The sequence below is a fragment of the Cavia porcellus genome, unplaced genomic scaffold (assembly GCF_034190915.1).
Source record: "Cavia porcellus strain 051 isolate PalLab524CR breed Dunkin Hartley unplaced genomic scaffold, mCavPor4.1 scaffold_1, whole genome shotgun sequence".
Taxonomy (NCBI): Eukaryota; Metazoa; Chordata; class Mammalia; order Rodentia; family Caviidae; genus Cavia; species Cavia porcellus.
This window is the reverse complement of record NW_026947484.1, coordinates 201403263-201425683: the sequence shown is the minus strand read 5'-3', so window position 1 is coordinate 201425683 and position 22421 is coordinate 201403263. Positions and strand designations below refer to the sequence as shown.

At 41.8% G+C, this 22421-nt stretch overlaps 1 protein-coding gene across 18 annotated transcripts in view; it reads right to left on the bottom strand.

Annotated features, from left to right (window-relative positions):
• The window catches only part of Ralgps1 (Ral GEF with PH domain and SH3 binding motif 1), a 266014-nt gene that overhangs the window by 38820 nt on the left and 204773 nt on the right, over positions 1-22421 (bottom strand). For all 18 annotated transcript variants that reach the window (XM_063227834.1, XM_063227863.1, XM_063227922.1 and 15 more), the window contains 2 exons: positions 4801-4938; positions 1093-1186 (listed from right to left, as the gene is read on the bottom strand). In XM_063227834.1, the coding sequence (XP_063083904.1) occupies positions 1093-1186; positions 4801-4938 (232 nt within the window). The remainder of the gene's footprint in view (positions 1-1092; positions 1187-4800; positions 4939-22421) is intronic.

Sequence of the window (22421 nt, the reverse complement as noted above, 5' to 3'; positions counted from 1 at the left end):
AAGACATCTGGATGATGAGAAGGTGCCCTGGGGGCTCTGGTATCCAGCCAGGGCTGCAGTCCATTCCTGCAGAGCTGACTGAGAGAAGGGAGGTGTTTGAACAGCCACTACCAAGATCCTGGTGAGTGGCTCTAGTGGCCACAGGTCTTTAAAGTTTTACTGACTTAGATGAATACCAAATAGGAAGATCAAATTAGTAAATCCAAAAGCGGAAAAAACTTTTAAAACACATACTAGATAACAACATTCAAAGAAATCATGGTATACTGAAAGCAACCAGTAAGATACAGTTTAAAAGAATATCTATAGAGTTGACATTTTTTAGGTAGTAAATGATCAATTACAAGGTGGCTGAGAGTAGCCTTGAAATCAACTTATATGAAAAAGTACTGAGGCTCTTAGTGGACCTCAAATTCAAAATAAGCCAAGAAGACATCCAGCCCATTGTGGCAGACAACGCTGACATAAGAAATCTATCTCCAAATACAGGAAGACTGGATACATTCCCAGGTGCTACCAAAGGGGAAAGAACCAAAACCTGGCGCAGGGTAGATACATGATGAGCCGAAGGCTGAGAGGTCTTTTTGAGCAGTAAGTCTCCCCAAAGGGTTTGCACAGTGCTGTTGCCAGGACGTTGCCAGTGTGAGTCCTACAGGGAGCTGAGAGCCACAGGGGATTGTCTCTTCTTCCATCCATGAAATTGGAGCTTGCAGAACTCTGCTCATTGACCTAAAGATGGCCAGAGAGCTGTCCTACCCAGCGCCACATGTGAGGGAACTGCTTACAAGAACTAAAGTGCCAAGCTAGCACCATGCACAGCTGGGGAACACCCCCCCAACCCCACCCTCAGGCTGCATGGGAAGCTGCAGTGAGAAGTGAATGTACCTTCCTCAAATCAAGGGTGCAAGGGACTGGGATGGAGGTAGATATGGGGGGATGGGCAGACAGCACCAATGTGGGGTGGAAGGGGAGGGAGATCTCACTTGCATGCAGTGCTGTGGGTGCTAGGGCATGGATGGCAACAAGAACCAGGCGTGTGAAGGGATTTGAGCAGTAGGCGGGCACACGTAACTCAGGAGTTGGGGGACTTACTTGTAGTTGTCATCTTCCACAAACTTCTGGAGCTCTTCAATATAGCGGACAGACTTCAAGTATTTCTGCACATGGGGCAGGGTGGTGAGGTGATCTGCAAGAGGCAGACAGGACCCAGAGGTTTCAGTCTCTCCCCTCTGTGGGTCCAAGGGGCAGCACAGGAGTTACTGACTTAGCCACTCCTTGGATGGGGAGGCTCGCTTGCTTTTCTGTGAGATGCTGATGCACCTTGGGGACAGGTGCCAGGGTAGCCAAGCCTGGCTCTGTTCTCAGTGAGTGGCCCCAAATGTTTGAGTCACAGACACTACCCTCTGAGACCACCCTGGTTCTCTATCCAGGAAGGAAAGCAGAGACTTCCACTCAGAGAGCAAGGGCTGGGGAAAGATGGCAGGCACCTGACCTCCAGAACAGACCAGGAATGGAATTGTTCCCAAACTGGTTTCCACTGGGGCACTAGGCAAGCCTCCCATACCGGCTCACTGCCTGTGTGACATGAACAAGAACCACCAAGCCGGGTGTGGAAGCCTAGCTGGACACCAGCCCACAGGTAGAGCTGCTAATTCTTGGGTGAAAAGGGAGAGGCCCATCACCTGAGCCCGGCTCTGCACCAGGTGACTTGTGGATCAGTTTGTTCTAATCTTCATTCCCACCTCACATAAGAGAAATCATACCCCCACTGCACAGAGTACAAAACTGAGGGACTCGGCAAAGGTTGCATACCAGAGAAGGGGCAGAGCTAGGGTTTGGCCCCAGGCCACCTGTGTTATACTGTGCTCCTCTCTTTCTTGGAGTGACTGATGTCAGCTGCTTTCCACAGACCTTCCTGCTCACTTAATTCCTCCTGAGAGGGCCACCGGGTAGAACAGAAGACATCAAGCAGGGTGATAGGGGGAGTGGAGGAGGGAAAAGGAACAGAGGCACATGGGGAGGACTCTCACTTTCCAGGCTGTGGGAGCCCTTGAAGACCCTTGGTTGCGAAATTTTGAAGTCACGTTGTTTTTCTACAGCTCGTGTTCTCATTTCTGAAATGTGGATAATGGCGTGTGCTTTCCAAGCTGATGACAATGGTGCAAGTGGCGATGACATTCATAAAGGCTCTGTGCACACCACAGTCCCATTTTCATGTATGAGCAAATTTAGAGGAGAAAGCGACTCCAAGCACAGCACTGAGACTTGAACCTGAGTCTGTCTGAGCCCCAGGGCTGTGTCTGTGATTGCTGTCAGTGTGGGTGCAGACTCCTGGGTAGGTGAGGCCTGCACTGGGAACTCAGGTGACTGTCAGGAGAAAGCTGACCTGCTCCGTGTGCCCTGTCACACTGCTGGAGGGGCTGGCTGGTGAGTGGGCACTGCCTTGGCGAACCCATGCTGGCTTCTCTGTGGCACCCCTGCCTGGAGGCTGCTGGTTCTCTCACTCCATGTGTGACAGGTAGGGCAAGCTGTTTCTCACCATTCTTGCAAAGCCCCTGCTCCACACAGACATGTTCCTAAGCTCTGCTGCCTGTCCCCCTTCACTGCAGTCTTCTCCCTGGCCACATAATCCTTCCTTCTCACTCATAAGGACTAAGGCACCTGACTCATGGGCAGGCTCCACACCCCGAAGTCCAAGGTCTTCTTGGATGAAGTCCATGGGGATGGCCCACCGGTATTCTGACTACTCAGTGCCTGGAACTTGTTTCTAATGACTTCTTCCTCCAATTATCCCAGACACCCACTGTCACTGTCACACTTTGGATCTCGCGGTATGAACAGAACCCAGCCAGGAATTTACCAAATCATTTCCTCCTTCCTATAGCTGGATTATATTCTTAGCCTCAGTGGGCAGAAGTGATGTATGCTTGCATGTTGTGATGGACTGGCAGTCCTAACTTGACTGGCGGTCAACTTAACACCAGCTAAACTGAATCAGCATGGTGCTGACTGCAGATGGCCCACCTGAGGATTGGTGCCAAAATAAAAAAGAGACTTGGAGGGGAAAAGTTGTGTTGTTGTTGTTTGGTGCTGTTAGTTCTCCTGGAGGGGCTTGTCTAGCTTCTTTCCTGACATGAACTTGGCTGTTCTCATCATCAGAGGAGCTCAGGATCTTGTTGTTGCTGAGAATGGCTGCAGCTCACTTTGAGGGAGCTCTGGTCCTTACACTGAGCATCACTTTCTGGCTCTGGATGAGAAGATGGTGTGCTGCTCAATCTCTAGGAGAAACTTGTCATGCTGGCTTCCTGATACGAACTCAACTGTTCTCAACATCAGAGGAATTTGGGACCTCATTGTTGTTATGATGGCCATGGCACTTTTGGGGGGAGTTCTTCACTTCTTGGCTCCAGTGCAGAACCCTCAGCCCACTAGCACAGATCCTCCATCCCACCGGCACAGACTGTCTAGCTTCCACTGCTGACCTCTGGGCCTTCCCAGCACAGATCCGTGAAATAGACTTGCATGAGTCATTGCTGTGGGCTCTAGGCCTCCAGCTGGACTCACAGGAGCCACTGTCATGGGCTCTAGGTCTTCAGCTGAACTCATGCAGGACATTGCCATGGGATCCAGGCCCTTGGCTGGATTCTCTAGGTCTTTAGTAGGTGGACAGATTTCCTGCACTTTCCTTATATTTGACTTCTTGGGTGACCATTATAAATAATAATATAAATTATGTGTCCTATAATAAAATTGTTTTCCTTGCAATCCCCGATTACAAAATGGATCTGGCATTTAAGGCCCAACTTTGTATGCTTCCCTCTCTTCCAGTATCTACCAGCTAGATCCAGTGGAGGACGGGCCATGGGAGATGGTGGAGCCACAAATAGAAAGAACCTGGTCCCAGACCCTGCTTTTTGAAGAAGTGACCTATGAGCCAGGCAGACCTTCATGTAGCCATTCACTAGATGTGTGATTTTTTTATTATGATTATTTTTAAAGGGAGTAAAATAGAACAGTAAAACAAAACAAAACAAAGCAAAACAAAACAGTGATAGGACAGTAGGAAATCCACAATTGTTACTATATTGCATATTGTTATCCTCTAAATAGTTACCCAGGTCTGCAAAGTCAATCCAACAACATAAATGTCATATTATTTCCCTACTTCAGTTATCATTTCAGCCTGTGTCATGTCTGGTTGCTTACAGGAAGGTGTGAGGGTGGACGAGGCCGTTCCTTGCTGCTTCTGCTTGGCTCGTGTGGCCTTTGCCGGTGCACAACGGGTGGTGGCTGCGTGCCCTCCTTGCTGTTTCCTCTGGCGGGGTAATTCCTGAATTATCTCTCTCCATGGTCTTCAAGTCTCAGTTCATATCTTTCTTGTGTCCATGAGACCCATTTCTTTCCTTCTTCTCTTCCTCATGTTGCTGTATCCCAAGATCTGGACACCAAAATTTGGAGAGGTTTTTTTCCTCTGCTGTTCACCACTCTTACTCCTAGATGTGTGATCTTAATGACTCAACTGTTTGTAGCCTCATTATCCTCATGTGTAAAACAGTAAAAGTCACATCCAGTCTGCAGTCTTTGAAAAAAATCAATCCTATATGTAAAGGATCTAGTATATGTTTGATATTAAAACCAAGAGATTAAAATGATATTAAATGATAAAATGATTAAAATGATATTAAAATCAAGAGCTTCACAGGGACTACCTGGTTTCTTGAAGCCTTCTTACTGGTAAAGTGCTGAATGTACATTTCAGTAAGGCAAGACTTCACAATTCCAACAACCAAGGGTACTAACCATAGCTGCAGGAAACTTGTAAATCAGCAATTATTCGGAGAATATTGTTCATCTGATTGGATCTTTGCTCATTTTCCATAATACTGCCTGAAGCAGGATATGCAGAATCGATGTAGATTAAATCCAGAAGATAGATCCCTAAAATTAAAGAAGACATTTAATTATGGTAGGTGCTTACAACTAATCAGAACAAAACAGTGCAAAAGAGCCCAGTTCTATGTGAAGGCTAAAGAGTAGTTGACAGAAACCTAAGATACTCTTTGGACTTTAATCCAGTTCTAACTACTCATTTCTATGCAGACTGCTAGGGGCTGAGGATTTAGCTCAGCGGCATAAGCACCTGCCTTGCAAGCAGGCAGTTGTGAGTTCGATCCCCGGTACCGATAAAAATTTAAAAAGACAAAAAAAAAAAAATACTACTTTCTATGCAGACTGCTAAAGTGTAAATCAAACATCTGAGCAACAACCAAAATGGATGCTGGCAGATTTTAGCATTTCTAGTTCATTTACTCTCCAGCAAGGTTTTTAACTCCAATGGAAATAACAGGACATGAATGACATAAATGCTCTCTTTCTCTTTTTTAAGCCAACTAATGAAGTCTAATAAGGTTCAAGGAGTCATGCCCAGGAGAACACCTTTAGGGTAAATTCTGTTTTTATTTATTCACTTCATTATTGGTGTGTTTCCTTGTCCATCTGTCCACATACATACACAAGCATGCACGCACATACATCATAAATTAAGAGATGAAAAAAGAAATGAAAAATGGAATTGTCCTCAGTAGAAAGAACTTAAGACAGAGAATTCTCCTGAGGGCACTTAAAAAGAAAATAAGGCATGATATAAAAACATGGCTATGGCTATGTAAGGCAAGTGATGAGCTGGAGGGAATGCAGCTAGGGGTGAAGGCAAGACTGTCTATGTAGCCTCATTACACAGCTCTGAGTGACTGGCGGGTGTCAGGGCCACCCTCAGACTGTCTGAAGATGTGGATGGACAGCAGATAACGTGTCCTTCCAGCAACCCTCTATAAGCACTGACCCTATATCCACCAGACAAGGGGGGCTGGACAGGAGGAATGATGTAAAGCAGAATTCAAGGCAGAAAACATTGAGAAAGCCAAAGGGGAGTGGTCAGTATCAATGAAAAGCATAGCTCAAGGAGAAGGATTCAACAACTACAAATTTCTATACATGAAGAAACACACAGAACAGAAAGCTGCTAGGAATGAAGTGAATTCAAGAATGGTAAGTCTAGGGTATGTCTCTGGGAACTTATATATGTCTTTATATGCAAGTTATGATCAAAACATAGTGAATATTTAAAATGTAAAAATTTATTACACAGGGATTTAGCTCATGGCAAAAGCACCTGCCTGGCAAGCACGAGATAGTGAGTTTGATCCCCAGTACCAATAAATAAATAAATAATTTATTACAGTAAAAGACACACTGCCATTAATCCCTTGTTGGTTAGAATACACTTATCCCATTTTTCTTTCCACTGTGCAAAGTAGTTCTGAAAATTCCCTCGCATGTCATGTGATAAAAAATAAGTTGAATGTTATTTCCAAGTGCTGTCTAGCAGAAAAGGAGGCTCATAACATTACACTGTCTTCGTCTACCTTATTTCACTGGACCTGGCACTGTGCAACTTCTGGCTCTTCTCTAAACTCAAAATGACCACAAAACAAATCAGTTCAGGACCTCAAGGCAACCACAAGAGCACAACTAAAGACACTCATGAGAGAGGACTTGAGAACAACTACTTCAAGGGGCGCTAAGTATGACAGAAGAAGTGTGTTCAAAGTGAAGGGGACCCAGACCCTTCTCCCAGATGACAGCAGAGCTGCCGGTGCGCAGGCCAAGACACTATGGACCTGGTACATAAGCATCCAAGGTGGTGAATAACAACTCTTCAAGTCTGCACTAAAATATGGCCTCCAATAAAATGGTATTGCAAAAAATGGGAAAGACACAAAACAGAAAAAGCAAAAAAGCCAGGCATGATGGCGCATGCCTATAATCCCAGCATTCAGGAGGCTGAGGCAGGAGGACTGTTGCAAGTTTGAGGTCAGCCTGGGCTACAAAGTGAATTTAAAGCCAGCTTGAACTGCACAGTGAAACCCTTTCCAAAAAGAAAAAAAAAGTCAGTAAAGAAAAGGATGGTACTAAAAGAAAATCTTTGTCTGACAGTCAATCTGATGATAGTAAATCAAAAAAGAAAAGAGAGGCTGCTGACAAACCTATAAGCTTTACTAGAATTTTGATCCTGAACAAGTAGTTAGTGCCACAAAAAAGCAGTGGAGAAGTGATGTTCCTCATGAAATGGAGAGATTCAGATGAAGCTCCTTGAGGCTGGCAAGAGAGGCACGTATGAAACATCCTCAGATTGTAACTGCTTTTTATGAAGAGAGACTTTTTTGTCCAGAAAATAAAGCACAATAACTTACACCATGTGTCTGTCTGCCTTGGTTTTTTATTTACTAGTGCGAAAAAAACAACATTCTAATAAAAATCAACTTTAATATGTTAGCATTTGGGGCAGTTGTTGGTTTTGTTTCGCATCAATAATGTGAACAAATAAAAGCTTTTTTAGTTGCTTCCTTTATCAGAAAAACCACATGATTGCTCATACATTTCTTTGCTTTTCTAAATATTGGGAAAACTGTCCATAGTCAAACTCAGTTAGGACACAGTTTTAGCTCACAGGTTTAAGGACAATTCTGAGTTTTTTATTTGTGTGTATATAAATAAATATAAAATTCCTGAAAAGAAAAATCCTTATCATATGAACAACTTCCCACTCAAATAAGGTAGCTAGTCACAATCTAGTTTACTTGAACTAGCTGAGGAAGACTTGTTAAGACACTATGGACCTGGTACATAAGCATCCAAGGTGGTGAATAACAACTCTTAACGATTTCCTCATAAGTTGCACAGTGCCAGGTCCAGTGAAATAAGGTGGACCTGGTACATAAGCATCCGAGGTGGTGAATAACAACTCTTAACGATTTCCTCATAATTCATTCTTTTACAAGTTGAAATCTGTACCCAAAGGTCAGGATTCGTGGATGTCTAACACTTAACACATGGAAACCAACTGTGTGGCTAGAGATGTTCACAGTTTAGGACCTGCTAGAATAAATGAGTGAACAAATTTGTAATCTAGATTACTGAGCTGCATGTTTTTCTTAATCCCACTTTGTTCCTTCCATGTTGGCTCAGTCTTTTCAGTATTTGGGTTACTGTTTCAGTAGAAGTCAGGAAAGTAACTTTGTGGTAGTCAGAATGTTATCCTACTGTATATTGTTTACTTTACTGTAAATAATGGTGAGCAGTGGTCAATAGTTTTATATTTCTTTAAAAAAGACAAAGCGAAGGGGAATTTGGCAATGTGCCTTTGACTGTAATACATTTTTAAAATGTAAACATTAGCTGTGTTTCAATCATATCTCATATAGATATACAAACACATACACGCATGTGTGTATCTGTGGATATATATATATATATATTAGAGTAATAAAATTAATACATTTGGTTTTATATAAAATATAGCTCTTTTCAAATATACATGGGGTACTTGCAATTAACTTATACTAGATTACAAAGAAAAGCCCAGAATGGCATATTGTCCAATTTTTTTTTTTTGTCTTTTTCCTTTTTATCAGTACCGGGGATTGAACTCACAACCGCCTGCTTGCAAGGCAGGTGCTTATGCCGCTGAGCTAAATCCCCAGCCCCCTGTCCAATTTTTTGACCTCCCTATAATGCATCTCAGATTTAAATACAGAAAAAGTTCTCTTTGAAAGCACACATACAGGCACATATATAAGCACACTCATAAGTAACATGCACATCAAAGAAAATTTTAATAATTCATAATTAACACTTGTTTAAAGACAATGACAATGAGAATATTGCATAGCAGAAGTATGTTCTAGCCAAAGCTGCAACCAGCAGAAAATTTGTGGCCTTAAGAGTTTCCAATTAAATTTTACAAACACAGCAATTAATCTGGTACTTAATAATAGAATTTGGCATGGATGGATGACCATTGCACTAATGATTATACATTCATTATCACCCATTTGTGCTTCCAACAATCCATCTTAGAGCAGAGGACCGGGAAACAGAGAAGATGTATAACTTGCTGAAGTCACAGAGCTGCTAAGTGCTGGAGACACGAGTTGAAACCAGGCCTGCCCTCTCTGCTGAGCACGTGTCCTCTCACCAGGAGGATCACTGGTACTGGATACCATGAGTCATTCATCTGCTTTAAAAATAGCTACATATTGTTACGGGAAACCATTAAATCACAGAAACATAAGCTAGCACTTCTCATAGGAGCTGTTTCCATTTCCTTTCCTTCTGGTGTTACCATCTGCCAAAATTTTAATAATTAGAAATAACTTCCCTTATATATAAGCTCCAAGTTTGGTAGATTTGAATCCACTATTTATTCTTCCTCTTGGCCTTTCTTGATTCTTCCCCACTTAAAAATGTTACTCAGTTACCTCCCCAAGGATTCCACAATGGCAATTCTGAAAATCCCTCCCTGCTTCAGCCACAACAAAAAGCTCCCCCACAGCTGAGCACTTGGTGGAGGGATGCAGACCAGAGGCCCAGCGATTCCACAGCAGCCTGCAGACTTCAGCCTGGCTGACTCAGAGGGGCTGGCAGAAGCTCCACCCAGGAGCAGCAAAACTGCAGAGCACGATAAGGGCAGAGAGGAAAACTGCTGCTTAATGACCTGCATGTTTAACCATTGTTCGGACTTACAACCTGGTTTTTTTTGTACAGTCCTGTACATGTTGTTTATAGAGCCTCCATGTCTCTTTTGGGTATAGTACCCTTGTTTATATAGCACCATAATTCTTGCTGATTTATTATACAGTACAGTACCATAGTTTTGTTTTGTTGTACATTACAGCACTGTACGTAAGAGTAATGCAGATAAAAGCAAAGTTATCAAGTTGGAATTTCCTTTGACCATTTCTGTATTCTGAATAACCAATTCAGTTAATGACCAATTCAGTTAGATGTAGGAATGTAACTTGGTCGTTAAACAAGGAATGCCTGTATTAACTCCAGGAAGAAGAAGATTAAAGCTCAGAGAGTCCAAGAAGCCTGTCCAGGGCCAAACAGCAAGTGTGTGGGAATCTGGATGCAGCACCCTTGTTCCTGCCCACCCACCAGCCCATCATGGAAACGTAAGGAATGGCCCTTCCTCAACTAGCGTCTCAGTGTGGAGGACGCACCCAGGCTGCATCCTAAGGTGGCTCCTGAGTAACACTCTGCAGACAAGACTGGAAAGCTAGGACTCAGAAGTGACTGGTACACCATTTGCTTAGGCCACCCTCAGTCCTTCTATCCTGGGGGCTCACTACTGCGTAAAGGAGTAAATTCCGCTGTCAGGAAGTGCGTAATTCCCAGCATGCAGACTCCAGCAGCCTACCTACTTCTCCAGTCCTGAGAGGCTAAGCTAAGACTACAGAAGCTAGGACAAGGTGGACCTCCCAAAGCAGGCAGCAATCTGGGGAGACCTTGGCCTTGGCCACGTGTGGACAGAACCTCCATATGAGGCAGTCTTTCAATCCCACAACCAGCACAGCCATAGAAGTGGAGAATCTTTAATAGGTAGCACTGCACAAATCCAGTGAAACCTTCTGTGTGTCCTGGTATTACTCTATACCAGGAAAATATTTATGTGCCTAAAGTATAATGACATGGTTAAGAACAGCCACCTCCCGCCGGCACTGTGCCAGGCACCGTGCCGAGCCCTCTGTGTAGCTGGCGCTCACCACAACCATGCGTGGATGCTCATGTATTTCACTTGTACGTGTCACACCGGACTCCCCAGCAGACCTAAACTCCTGCAGCAAGAAGGGCTGAGTCCCAGTGCTTGGGACAGAGTTCCCAGGAGCGGCTTAGTAAACCCCAGCTGAAGAAGGGAATGCAAGGATGAATGCATGTTTTATTTAACCCATATGATCACTTTGTGAAGCCCTTATTATCATCCTCATTTTGTAGCTGAAGAAAGAGACACCAAGAGTCAAGTAATGATGATAACAGCTCATGATTACCAAGGATTTACCATGTTAGATATCATGCCCAGAGCTCTGGCCAGGTTATTGCTGTGTTTTGTGGAGGAATGAACTGAAACCAAATGAGACCCACCACTTGCCTGAGGTCCCAGGGCAGGGAAGTGGCATTGGCAGGTCTGCCCAGACTACCACTTCGTTAGTCTTTCCTTCTATCACCCATAACCTCTGGACCTGGCAGCTGGTGAGGCAAGATGGAGACATGGCTGAGCCCAGAGGGCCCAGACAACGATCCTCCTTGCCTGGCTTCTTTGGAGTCAACACTCTCCAAGACGGCTCATGGTAGGCCCATGATCACCCAATCCCTAACCTACCACTTCCTACTCTCCACCTCCTTTCTATCCTTCTGGGCTTACCAGTGCTTCCAAGCTTGGGAACTCTGCCAGCTCTGCCACATGACAAGCAGCTATGGTGTGAGAGTGTGAGGCTGGAGCCAGGATGCTTAGAGCCCTGGCTCTGTCACCTACTGCACTTCCTAGGTCCTCAGTTTCTTTGACTTGAATGTGGGTAATGACAGTGGATGAAGGGAGCTGTTGGCCCAGGCCCTGGACCACCAAAGTAGCTATGAAGCTGTGCTGATCCCAACCTGGCTCCCTTGCAAGGCCTCACTCAGAGCAGCAGCAGGATGTCTGTGGGAGGGATGCCATAACCATGAATGGTGCCTAGATGCCAGCCACGTGGGGTCACTGCCCAGCTGGACCAGGCCTGGGAGCTTCTGTCTGGGTTGGGACAACACAGCCAGACACTGCAGCGCCTATCCCTAGTTAGACGGTCACTGCCACAGCAGATGACACTGTGCTGTTGGCCCATGATGATGAACAGTAATTGGGACAGCCTAGGCTTTGGCAGCTAGGGGTTGAACAGTGCCAGGAACTGAGCTGGACTATGAGGTGTGGACACAATGGGTGAAATGGCCACAAAAGCCACAGTGCCGCTGCTACAGAGAGGATGAACACGGCTTGTATCAGGTCCCTCTGAAGCAGCCTTGCATAGCACGTACTCTGGTGCCCCTCATTTTACAGGTTAGGAAACTGAGGTGCAGGAGGAAAAGTGGGCCAAGACCATATAGCTTGTGTGTGAGGGAATCAAGATCTGAATTCAGAAGTGACTTCAAAGATTCAGGACAAAATCAGTGCTTAGGGCTGGGTGCTGGGAGGCACCAGCTGGCCCAGTCACAGGGCTGAGGGTGTGAGGAACTCTTCTGTGTCCTGAGGACATGGCTGGCAGCTGGCACCCGCTTGTACTGTCCCACCCATGGGGACAGCCTCCTGGACCACACGTCTTTTCTATGCCTCCTCCATGCCCCACAGGGCTTGGTGACACTGCTGTGGCTGCCACATGAGTGCCAGCCAGACTGCTGTGGTGGGCAGTCTGCAGCCATGCTGTGGAGCCCTCTGTGTGGCTCCCCCTGCTTCCTGACCCCATTCCAGGGTGGGTGGCTAGCCCCACTTCCTGACCTGAATGTAGGCTGCCCACCAGCGGTGTCCACAGGACATCCTGGCCCCGAGGAGGGAACACAGGCTGACAAAGGAGGTGCTCTCCTAAACAGACCCTTGCTCTGAAGCCCAGGGATGCTCTGCTTGGTGGCACAGAGCCCTCCACAAGCCCCGCGCTTGCAGCCTCTCTCAGCCAAAGCCTGCGGCTGGCTCCAAGCGTCCTGAGAGCTCATGGACTCACTGCACCCTTGTTCTCCCATCGCCACCCCGTCTCCCTTCCAGCCTGAGTCTGGTTTTGGTTTTTCTCACATGGCTATCTTTTCAATAAGGAAAATTTTGCTGTGTTGAGAGGAAAAATCTCTCCAAGCATAAACATGTGCCACATTTCCATCTAACACTTTCAATTTTTTTTCCTTTTTCTCTTTTTCAAAGTTGGAGGTGAAAGAATTTTTTCCGTATTCTCTCCTGCTCTGCCTTGAAAAGACCACTTTCGGACTTCAGAAATGAGTGCAGGCACTTGGAACTATACTCATGTGGTTCAGTTATGTAAATTGTCCCTATACTTTAAGTTCCAAATGAAATGACAGTACCGTCGCTTGTTATGGTTGTGTGACATAGTTTTGTTGTTGTTTTTTTTTTTTTTAAAGAGGGAACAAAGCAATTCCATTTTCTGCAGGCAACACTGGTTCCCTGAGAAGATGAGGTCTGTGAGTATTAATTAGTGCCTGCTAATAAATAACATACAAAACAGGAACTTGAGAACAAATCTTCATTTAAAAAAGAATCCGTAATTCATTTAAAAAAGAATCTGTGGGACGTTTACGGTCACAAACACAAATGCTTCCCAGGTCTGCTGGAAGGGGCAGGTTGGCCTTGGCAGTCACAGGTCAAGTAGTGAGAAGCTGTGCTGTTTTGGACGAGCAAATGCCCTTATTTGTGACTTGGTGTTGTGGATCATGAATCACAAACGCACATGGACAAAGTCTTGCAGCCTGGACAAAATCCTGGGGTCCAGAGGAGCCAAATCACTTCCAGACTCCGACCTGAAATGAGGACTCACCATAGATCCCTCTCACGGACTTCCTGGGGGTTGCCTGCAGGTGCCAGTAGGTAAGCGACTGGCTGCAAGCAATCCCCACGCTATGGCTGGTGTAGCATGTGCTGGGTTCTGATCAGAAGGATGGGGGGGGGGCGTTAATTTGTTATGGTTATTGGGCTTGCTTTGTGATGCACACCGTGATCTGTGTACCATTCTATTTAATCCCTCAACAACTTTATTGGCAAAAGAAAAGAAACTGACACTTTTATCTGTCCAACATCTACTCCCTATTCTTTTCCTCTAGGGGAAATCATACCTCCCACACTTTTAATTCATGTGGTGTTGGTGGATCTGGCACAATTCTATTCCCTCCCCTGCCCCAGAAGGAAAAACAAATTTTAAAAAATAATCACTTGGTAAAGAAAAACACTAAATAATTCAGAGATGAAGGAAGAAATTAAATCACAAACTATCCTCATATCATGGATTCAAAGTCTCTATCCCAAGAAAAATCCACAGCCTCAAATGCAAATATTAATAATTAAGAAAGATAAAAATTAATGGACTTAGTGTTTATTATATAGAACTAGAAAAAGAAAAAGACAAAGCAAAAGAAAGAACATGATTAAAAATAGAAAAGCAGAATTAAGGAACTTTTTAAAAATCTAAAGTTCATTAGAGTGATAGATAAAACCAAAAGTTAATTCTTTGAAAAAAAATCAATAAAATGGACAATCCTGTGGCTAAGAAAAATGAAAAAACACAGATATACAATATTAGGCATGAGATAGGGGATATAATTTCAAATATGGAGTAAATATTAAAAGTTGTAACTTTCATCAACATATTTGAAAATGTAGATGAAATGGGTTCTTATCAAGAAAATTTATCATCTCAAAACTGTCTCAAGAGGACGCAAAAATTTTCAATTTACCAATTAAGAAAAAATATTAACATTGAGAAAGCTATTATAAAGTACAATATCTTGATGGTTTTATACAACTCACCATAAACCTTCAAAATAAAACAATGTTATTTAACCTGTTTAAGTGCATTGAAAAATATTTGCAGTTCTTTTTATGATCCTAAGATAATCATTATACGAAAACCTCATAAAGGAGGTAAAAGAGAGGGAGAGAGGGGGAGAGGGAGAGAAGGGGAGAGGGAGAGAGAGAGCTTGGGGATTTAGAATGATGTAAGCCATGACAAGTGTGAGGCCATGAGTTTGATTCCTGGTACAAAAAAAAAGACCAAGCTCATTAATTCCAAACAAAACTCATCAGCGTTTCAAAGTAACGCTAGCAAATTAAATCAACAGAATATTAAAAGAATAATAAACCAAACAGGTTTTTGCAGGGGTGAAATCATATTTCAACATATGATCTTAAGGAATGCTGAAATGACACTGATAACTTAATATCTAGTCCTGATAAAAGAGAGCTAGAAATAGACTTCTTTAATGTGTAAGGTATGTATGTTAGGAAATTAAACAATACTCTTAATACTGAAATTCTATAAAATAGGAACAAGTCAAGAAACCCTGTAATATTGCTGTAACATTATTTTGGGTGCACAAACCAATATGATATAAGAAAAAGAAATGTGGAATAAATATTTAGAATACATATATAACTTTGTCATCTGCAGGTAATATGTCTAGTTATCATATTAGTTATATAATTAGACAATCTAGAATAAGAAACCAAAAAACCATTAAACCTAATAACAGAGTTAACTTAAAAGTAAAATATATAAAGCAGTATCATTCTTACACACTAGTCAACTAGAAAATGTAATGGAACAAAACAGGTAATCCACAGTAACTACTAAACTATAAAACACATGCAGTATGCTCAGAAATGTGAAAGATTCATATAAATACACTTATTTGATAGAAAAATTATATCACATTAATTAAAATTAAATTTGCACACATTCATGGGCTTGTTACTCCTTTGAAGAATCTATTTCATTGAAATAAATGTGAAATTCATAATAAAATGAGCTTTTTCTCTATGTCTTTCTGTATTTGAGTTATTGCAATGAGAGTGTAACATTTAAGTGATTAAAATAAAAGTTGATCTCTACCACACAAACTACAGTACCCTGAAAAAGGAAGAGAAGAGGACATCAGACAATGAAGAGATACCCCTGTTCCTGGTAGAACCAATATAGTCAAAATGACCGTATTTTCAAAACTAATATACAGATTTAACAACATCCCAATCAAAATACCAACAGCATTCTTCACAGAAAAAGCAATCCTGGGTAACAAGAGCAAAGCAGGAGATTTCACAAGCCTGGATATGAAGTTACATTACAAAGCTATACTGATAAAAACAAACAACCAAACAACCCAAAACATCATGGTACAGGCACAAAAACACACATGAGCACCAACAGAACCGAGGCTACAGAAACAACCCCAAACACATTCAACTATTTGATCTTTGACAAGGGTCAAAATGCATACTGGACGAAATATAGCCTCTTTAATAAATGGTGCTGGGAAAACTGGCTCTCCACATGCCTGAAATCTAGACCCATCTCTCAACAGGTAGTAAACTAAAATCAAAATGAATCAAGAATTACTATTAAAACAGAAATAATTTCCTGGAAGATAAAATAGGTAAGAATTCTTGAAGTCATAGGCATAGGCAAAGACTTTCTGAACAAAACCCCAGTTTCACAGGAAACAGTACCAAGAATCAACAAATGTGATAATATCAAATTAAAAGGCTTCTGCACAACAGAAGAAAAACCAACCTACAGAATGGGGAAAAAATTTTGTGAGCTGCTCCTCAGAGAGAGGGCTAATATCTGGAATATATAAAAATAAAAAAATCAGACCCCCCCAATTAAAGACCCAATAAAAAAAATAAGCGAGTAAAAAGAACAGACACTGCACAGAAGTGTAAATGGCCAATAAATACATGAAAAGATGTTCAACATTTCTGATCATTGAAGAAATAAAAACTCAAACACCCCTGAGATTCCTGACAAAACAGCTACCACCAAGAAATCAAATAATAACAAATGCTGGCAAGACTGTAAGGAAAAAGGAAGCCTTCTACATTGTTGGTGGGAATGTAAACTAGTACAATCACTATGGCAACCAGTATGAAGCTTCCTCAAAAAAATAACATTAGAAATTTCATTTGACACAACTATTCCTCTTCTAGGTATCTTCTCTAAAGAATTAAAGACATCGTATTACAGTAATACATGCAAACTACATTTATAGTAGTATAATTCATAATAGCTAAAATCTTGGAAGCAGCCTATAAGTCCATGAACAGATAAATGGATCAAGAAAATGTGGCATTTATACACAGTGGATACTACTGTACTATAAAGAAAAATAAACTTCAGTCATTTGTGTGAAAATGGATGTACCTTGGGACCATAATATTAGTGAAATAAATGAGATACACAAACTTAAATATTGCATGGTTTCTCTTACACAAGAAACCCAAATTATAAAAAAAGAGTAAAATAAAAAAGAGATTATAGGGAGCAGGGAGACAGATCTTTTTTCCAAAGGGAAAGGGATCAAGAGATGGAGGGAGCACAAGGGGAGGGAAAGGAAATGAAAAAAGGAATTAAGATATGTTGTGTATATGTACCAGTGTTACACAGAGGATGTAAACACTGTGTATTGAAAATATGTCTAATAAAGATGCAAATAAATAAAACGAGAATGTAGAGATTAAAAACAAAAACTAAGAGAGTAAAAATATTTTAGGAAAATGAAAGAAGCTAGGCAAGGTGGCACATATCTGTAATCCCAGATACTTGGAAAGCTGAGACAGGAGGATCACAAGTTTGAGGCCAGCCTGAGTGACTTGTTGAGACCTTGTCTCAAGATAAAATAAAATAAAGAGGGCTGTGGATGCAGCTCAGGACTAGAACACTTGTACAGCATGCACGGGAAATCCTTGGTTCAAACATCAGTATAAAAAAAGTATACAAAAAAGCTAATTAAAAAAGAAATACATAATATTCCTAGATGAGAACTGTGCTGAATATGTATTGTAAGGATGTAAATTATGGCTTCATTAATGTACAAATTTCTTACGATTCCAAAGTTCATGTGGGATAAAAACAAAACATTTGTGAAAGAAGAATGACCAAGTTCTTATCCCAATTAATGCATAAATTTCACAAAGCCCAAAATGGATTCTGCTGTTCATCTGATAAATACACAGACACAGATCATGCTTGACTGCATAAAGAAAGGCGCGTATTCTTAAGTGTGCTGTGACTCTGTTTTCTCAGCAGGGTGGCGCTACCACAGAATTAGATAGATAAAGCAATGACACGGAGCAGGGAACCCAGAGATGGACATTTATGGATATGGAAATTTAGTGTAACAGGAGGATATATTTCAAGATGAATTCCTTGAGTAAATGGTATCGGGGTAAAATCCGGCTGGATTTTTCTTTCCTTAAAACAGAATAAATTGCAGATGAATTGGAGACTAAAACCTAAGACGAGTACTAGAGTAAAGTATGAAAGAATCACTTTATATTCTTGCAGTACACAAAAGTTTTCACATGACACAAAACCCACAAGTCATTAAAAAAAACTAATGTGAAACATTTAAAAACACACACCCATACTGCTACATGATCAAAGAAAATATCATATACAAATGTGACAGGCAAAGGTCAAAGTTGGAAAAACATCTACAATTCATAAGATGGTCAATATATTAAGATAGAAAACTAACAAAATAAACATGTCCTGGGCAAATAGAAGATAAGCAATTTCTGGAAGAGAATAAATGGTTGGTAAGTGGTGCAAGATGCCCAGGCCTCACTAATAATCAAGGAACTACACAGTAAAACACAAAATATTTAACAGTTAAAAAAGACCGATAGAAAAAAATAAATAAAAAAATAGCAGGATATATTATAGCAACCCACTTTGATTTCCTATTAACTTGATTTGAAACCCTGTATTGCTCTCAACGTCTTGTTTTTGACTGATTTTACTCTATTCTGTTTTGCTTGCTAGTACCAAGTTTGAGAGTATAGGCAACAACTTTGAAGACCATAAGATTCACTATGATGCCCATTCTGGTTTGACTATTATCTTCTTTTGAAGTCCTGTAATGTCTCCAATGTTTTGATTTTATTGGTTTTACTCTTTACTGTTTTGTTCAATTTTATTATAACTGATGATATAAGCAATTCTTTTTAAGATAGCAAGAAGCATTACGGTAACCACTATTGATCTCCTTGTATTCTGTTTTTACATTATGTACTATGTCCATCCTTTTGATTTGACTGACTCTGTCTTATTATGTCACATTTGGTTTTATTCTCTTCAAAAAGAAAAGTAAGAAGAATTGTGGCAGTAATAAAACCCAAAATGTGTAACTGTCATTGTAAAAAATAGAGGAAAAGGAAGTGCTCTAAAGGATATAACTGCATGTATATTTAAGTGTATAAGATAGGTAACCATATTACTGAGTTTTTTTGGATCACTGAACAAAACTGTTTGCAGTCTCACTGTTTGAAAGTCTACTTTATATGCTTTAATTTTGTAACTTGAACAACTATTTCTAAGATGACAATATGTAATCTATTAACTAGTGATTTCCTACTGTTTATTTTTTTTGAAATTCTGTATTACTTGTACCCTTTTTGTTTTTTTTCTTTTTCTCCTTAAATAAAATTTAAAAGAAGACCGATAACACTCAGTGTTGACAAGAGTGTAGGAAAATCACTCCGTACAAGGCTAACTACAGTATAAATTGATAGAAAATTTGAGAAAAGAATTTAGAAGAATCTATAAAATTTTAAATGTATTTTTTTCTAGGACCCAGCAATTTGAGAAATGTATTCTACAAATTGTCAGCTATTAACAAGGAATACTCATTGCAGCATTGATTGCAATTTATAGTTGTGTAAGTGTATGGTTTAATAAATTATTTTATACCCAACTAGTAGAATATCATACAGCTATTAAAAAGAAAAATATATTTATAAAAACTCACATGGGAAGATGTTCATTGTAAGTGAAAACTAATCAAGCATGACTATGTTGATTTATGGAGACAGGTACACATAAAGAATATTAACAGTAACTATCCTTGAGTATGGAACTTTAGGGTTATTTTCTTTGTTTCTTTTTTACTTTAAAGAGAAAACAAAAATGATACAAAATTTCAAAACAAGATAGTAGAGAGTAATAATGGTTAATAACATTGCCAATTGTTATCTTTAAAGTAATGCTCAGACTACAAGATATAGGCAAGAAAAACTGATCAAACAATGTAAGTACAAACATTTCTTTTCAGTGAACTAATAGAAATTAGTAATATAACTAGTAATATAATTAGTAATATAACTCTCTTAACTGTGATACTATATATTATATATCCTTTTCCCTCCAGCATTTGTTGTTGGTTGATTTCCTGATGACAGCTATTCCTTCTGGGGTGAGGTGGAATCCCCATGTTGTTTTAATTTTCATCTTTCAAATGACCAACATTGAGTATTTTTCATATATTTATTGCTATTTTTATTTTGTCATTTGAGAAATGCATATTCATCTCAGATGCTCATTTTTGGACTGGATCTTTGAATTTGGGGTGGTCTAAATTTTTTCAGTTCTTTATATGTTCTAGATAGAAGTCCTGTGTCTAAAGTTTTTTCCACTTTGTGAGTTGTTTTTTTACTCTGTTGGTGATTTCTCTTGTTGTGAAAAAACTTTTTAATAAGGTGAGATCCCAGCTGTGGATTCTTTGAAGTATTTCCCGTTCAGTTTGAGTTATGTTTATGAACTCTCTGCCTACACTTATTTACGGTTATTTTCTGTTTTTTAAAATTTTATATTTTTTCGGCCTTTATTTACAACTTTGTACTACTTTTAGAAATTGAAAAGAACAAGATCTTTCTCTTTTTCTTCTCTATTAATGACGAAGCAAGCACCTTTTGCCAGGTGACATTCTGACATGCTTAGATCTCGGCGGAAGGCCTGGCCATCAGATTGTGTCCATGAACATGTTCATCTATGATCCCAAATCCCTGGACAGACTCCTCCTCACCTTCTCTCGGCCCTGCCTCCAGTCCCTCCACATCTACACCCTTCTACACCCTGTGATCTTTCTCAATCCCACCAGATCATGCTCTTCCCCCTTAAAATTACTTGGTGACTCTTCAACCCCAGGAGACGATGAGACTGGACTGCCACAGAGCCTTCGTGGCCCTTGGGATTGGCTCACACAGCCCCTCTTGTCTCTCCCTCCCCTTCAACTGGACTGCCCGGTGGCCTTCTGAACATGCTCTCTGCCTCATTCCCCTGAGCCCCATTGTCTTCCTTCTTCCCCTGGCTCTCAGAGGACTTTGCCCTGCCCTCTGTCACAGCTCTGATCATACTACGAATGATGATGGCAGGGCTGTGCCCCACCCAGCTGTGTCCTATAGGGCCAGTGCCAAGCTGAGACTAGAGAAGGGGCTTAGTAAATGCTGGAGGCCAACCTGAGCCCGTGTAACATCTTTATTCTTTTGCCACAGCAGGTCTCCAACCTGGACCCTGGAATTCCACTGCCCAGTGGAAAAAACAGGTCACGGCTGCAGGGCATACCCTTCCACAACCACCCTGTTGGGACAGCCCCAGGCTCTGCTATCTCCAAGCTAAATACCCTTATTTTTCTGCATGCTATAAAGGGCTTCCAGAGGAGCTAACGTCACCAAAAGGAAATGCAAGATGATTCCCCCAGTGAAAGCCTCGGAAACCTGCCTCTATATTGGGTAGAACTGAGCCTGCCCTGGTGCCAAGGAAAACACTCCAGAGCTTGTCTTTCCAATGCTGGCTCTGAGATTCGCTACTGTGCACAGAAAGGCTCCCTGAACGTCCCAGGCCACCAGGATCCCGGCCAGGGAGTGAGCTCAGACGGCCGCTTTACTAGCCAGTGTATTTTCCGCTTCCACTAATGTACTCACGTATCTGTGGCCACACTGCACCTCGTCTTTAAGGACACCAAAAATAATAATGGCAGCCAATGTAAAAACAGTCAGCTTTATTCATTACTCAATGGAAACTGTAACAAAACACCATCCTTGGAACCTCAGTCACCAGTCCCTGCATTCTCTGGGAAACAAGCAACAGATTTCTGGAGAGCTAGCTAGATCCACACTGATTTTCACTTTCTGAGAGCAAATGCTTTCCTCATTTTGCTGCAGTGAAACACTGATTCCCTGGGTTCTCTAGAGGGAAGAAGGCACCCGCGACTCATCTGTTTGTGGTTTTCGGCTCATGTGCTTTGGTCTTTCCCTACCTTTTTGTGTGGTTAGAGGACACGAGTCTTCACAAGACAGTCCTAGCAAACCTACTTCAGTGGCAGGGGTTCCTTCTCCTCTAGCCCCTTCAGTGGCGGGGCTAACTCTGTAGGTGCTACCCTTCTCCAGGACACACTGTGGATAGAAGGCTCTGGACTCATATCTTCCCCTCCCAACTCTCCTCAGCAGTCAGGGTCAGCCATCCCCAGGATGGGCCTAATACTCAGCCTCTCTGCCCCACTAGCAAGGGATGCTGGAAGAGCCTTGCTTTGGGATGAGGAGATGGCCAGGTGGAGGACAGTCTGGGCCATCTCTGCCTGGGTCCTGCTTCAGACTGGAGGGCCACCCACTCCTTTCCTTACCAGACTCCATTCCCTTGAAAAATGACCCAAAAATCTTGATCCCTGGGTCCTGGGTTCCTGGTCAACTCTTTGAGACCTTCTACTTTGGCTGGTTTTCCAGCACCAATTTCACTCTATTCAGCTCCACCTTCACAGCTCACGGCTGTGTCAGCAGCCTTTGGGCCAGTGGTAACCTCATTAGGACACCCTGGTTACATCATCAGAGGATGCTTTTCTGGAAGAGAGCAACTGAAAAGTAGCAGGGAAGCACGTCTGCTGTTCACTCAGAACAGCAGAGCCTGAGGAAAAGTGGTGGGTCACTGAAGGGTGGGGAAACCGAAAGGACAGAGGGACAAACCCATCCAGTGATGAGAAAGAGCGCAGCGCAACAGACACTGTATTCACAG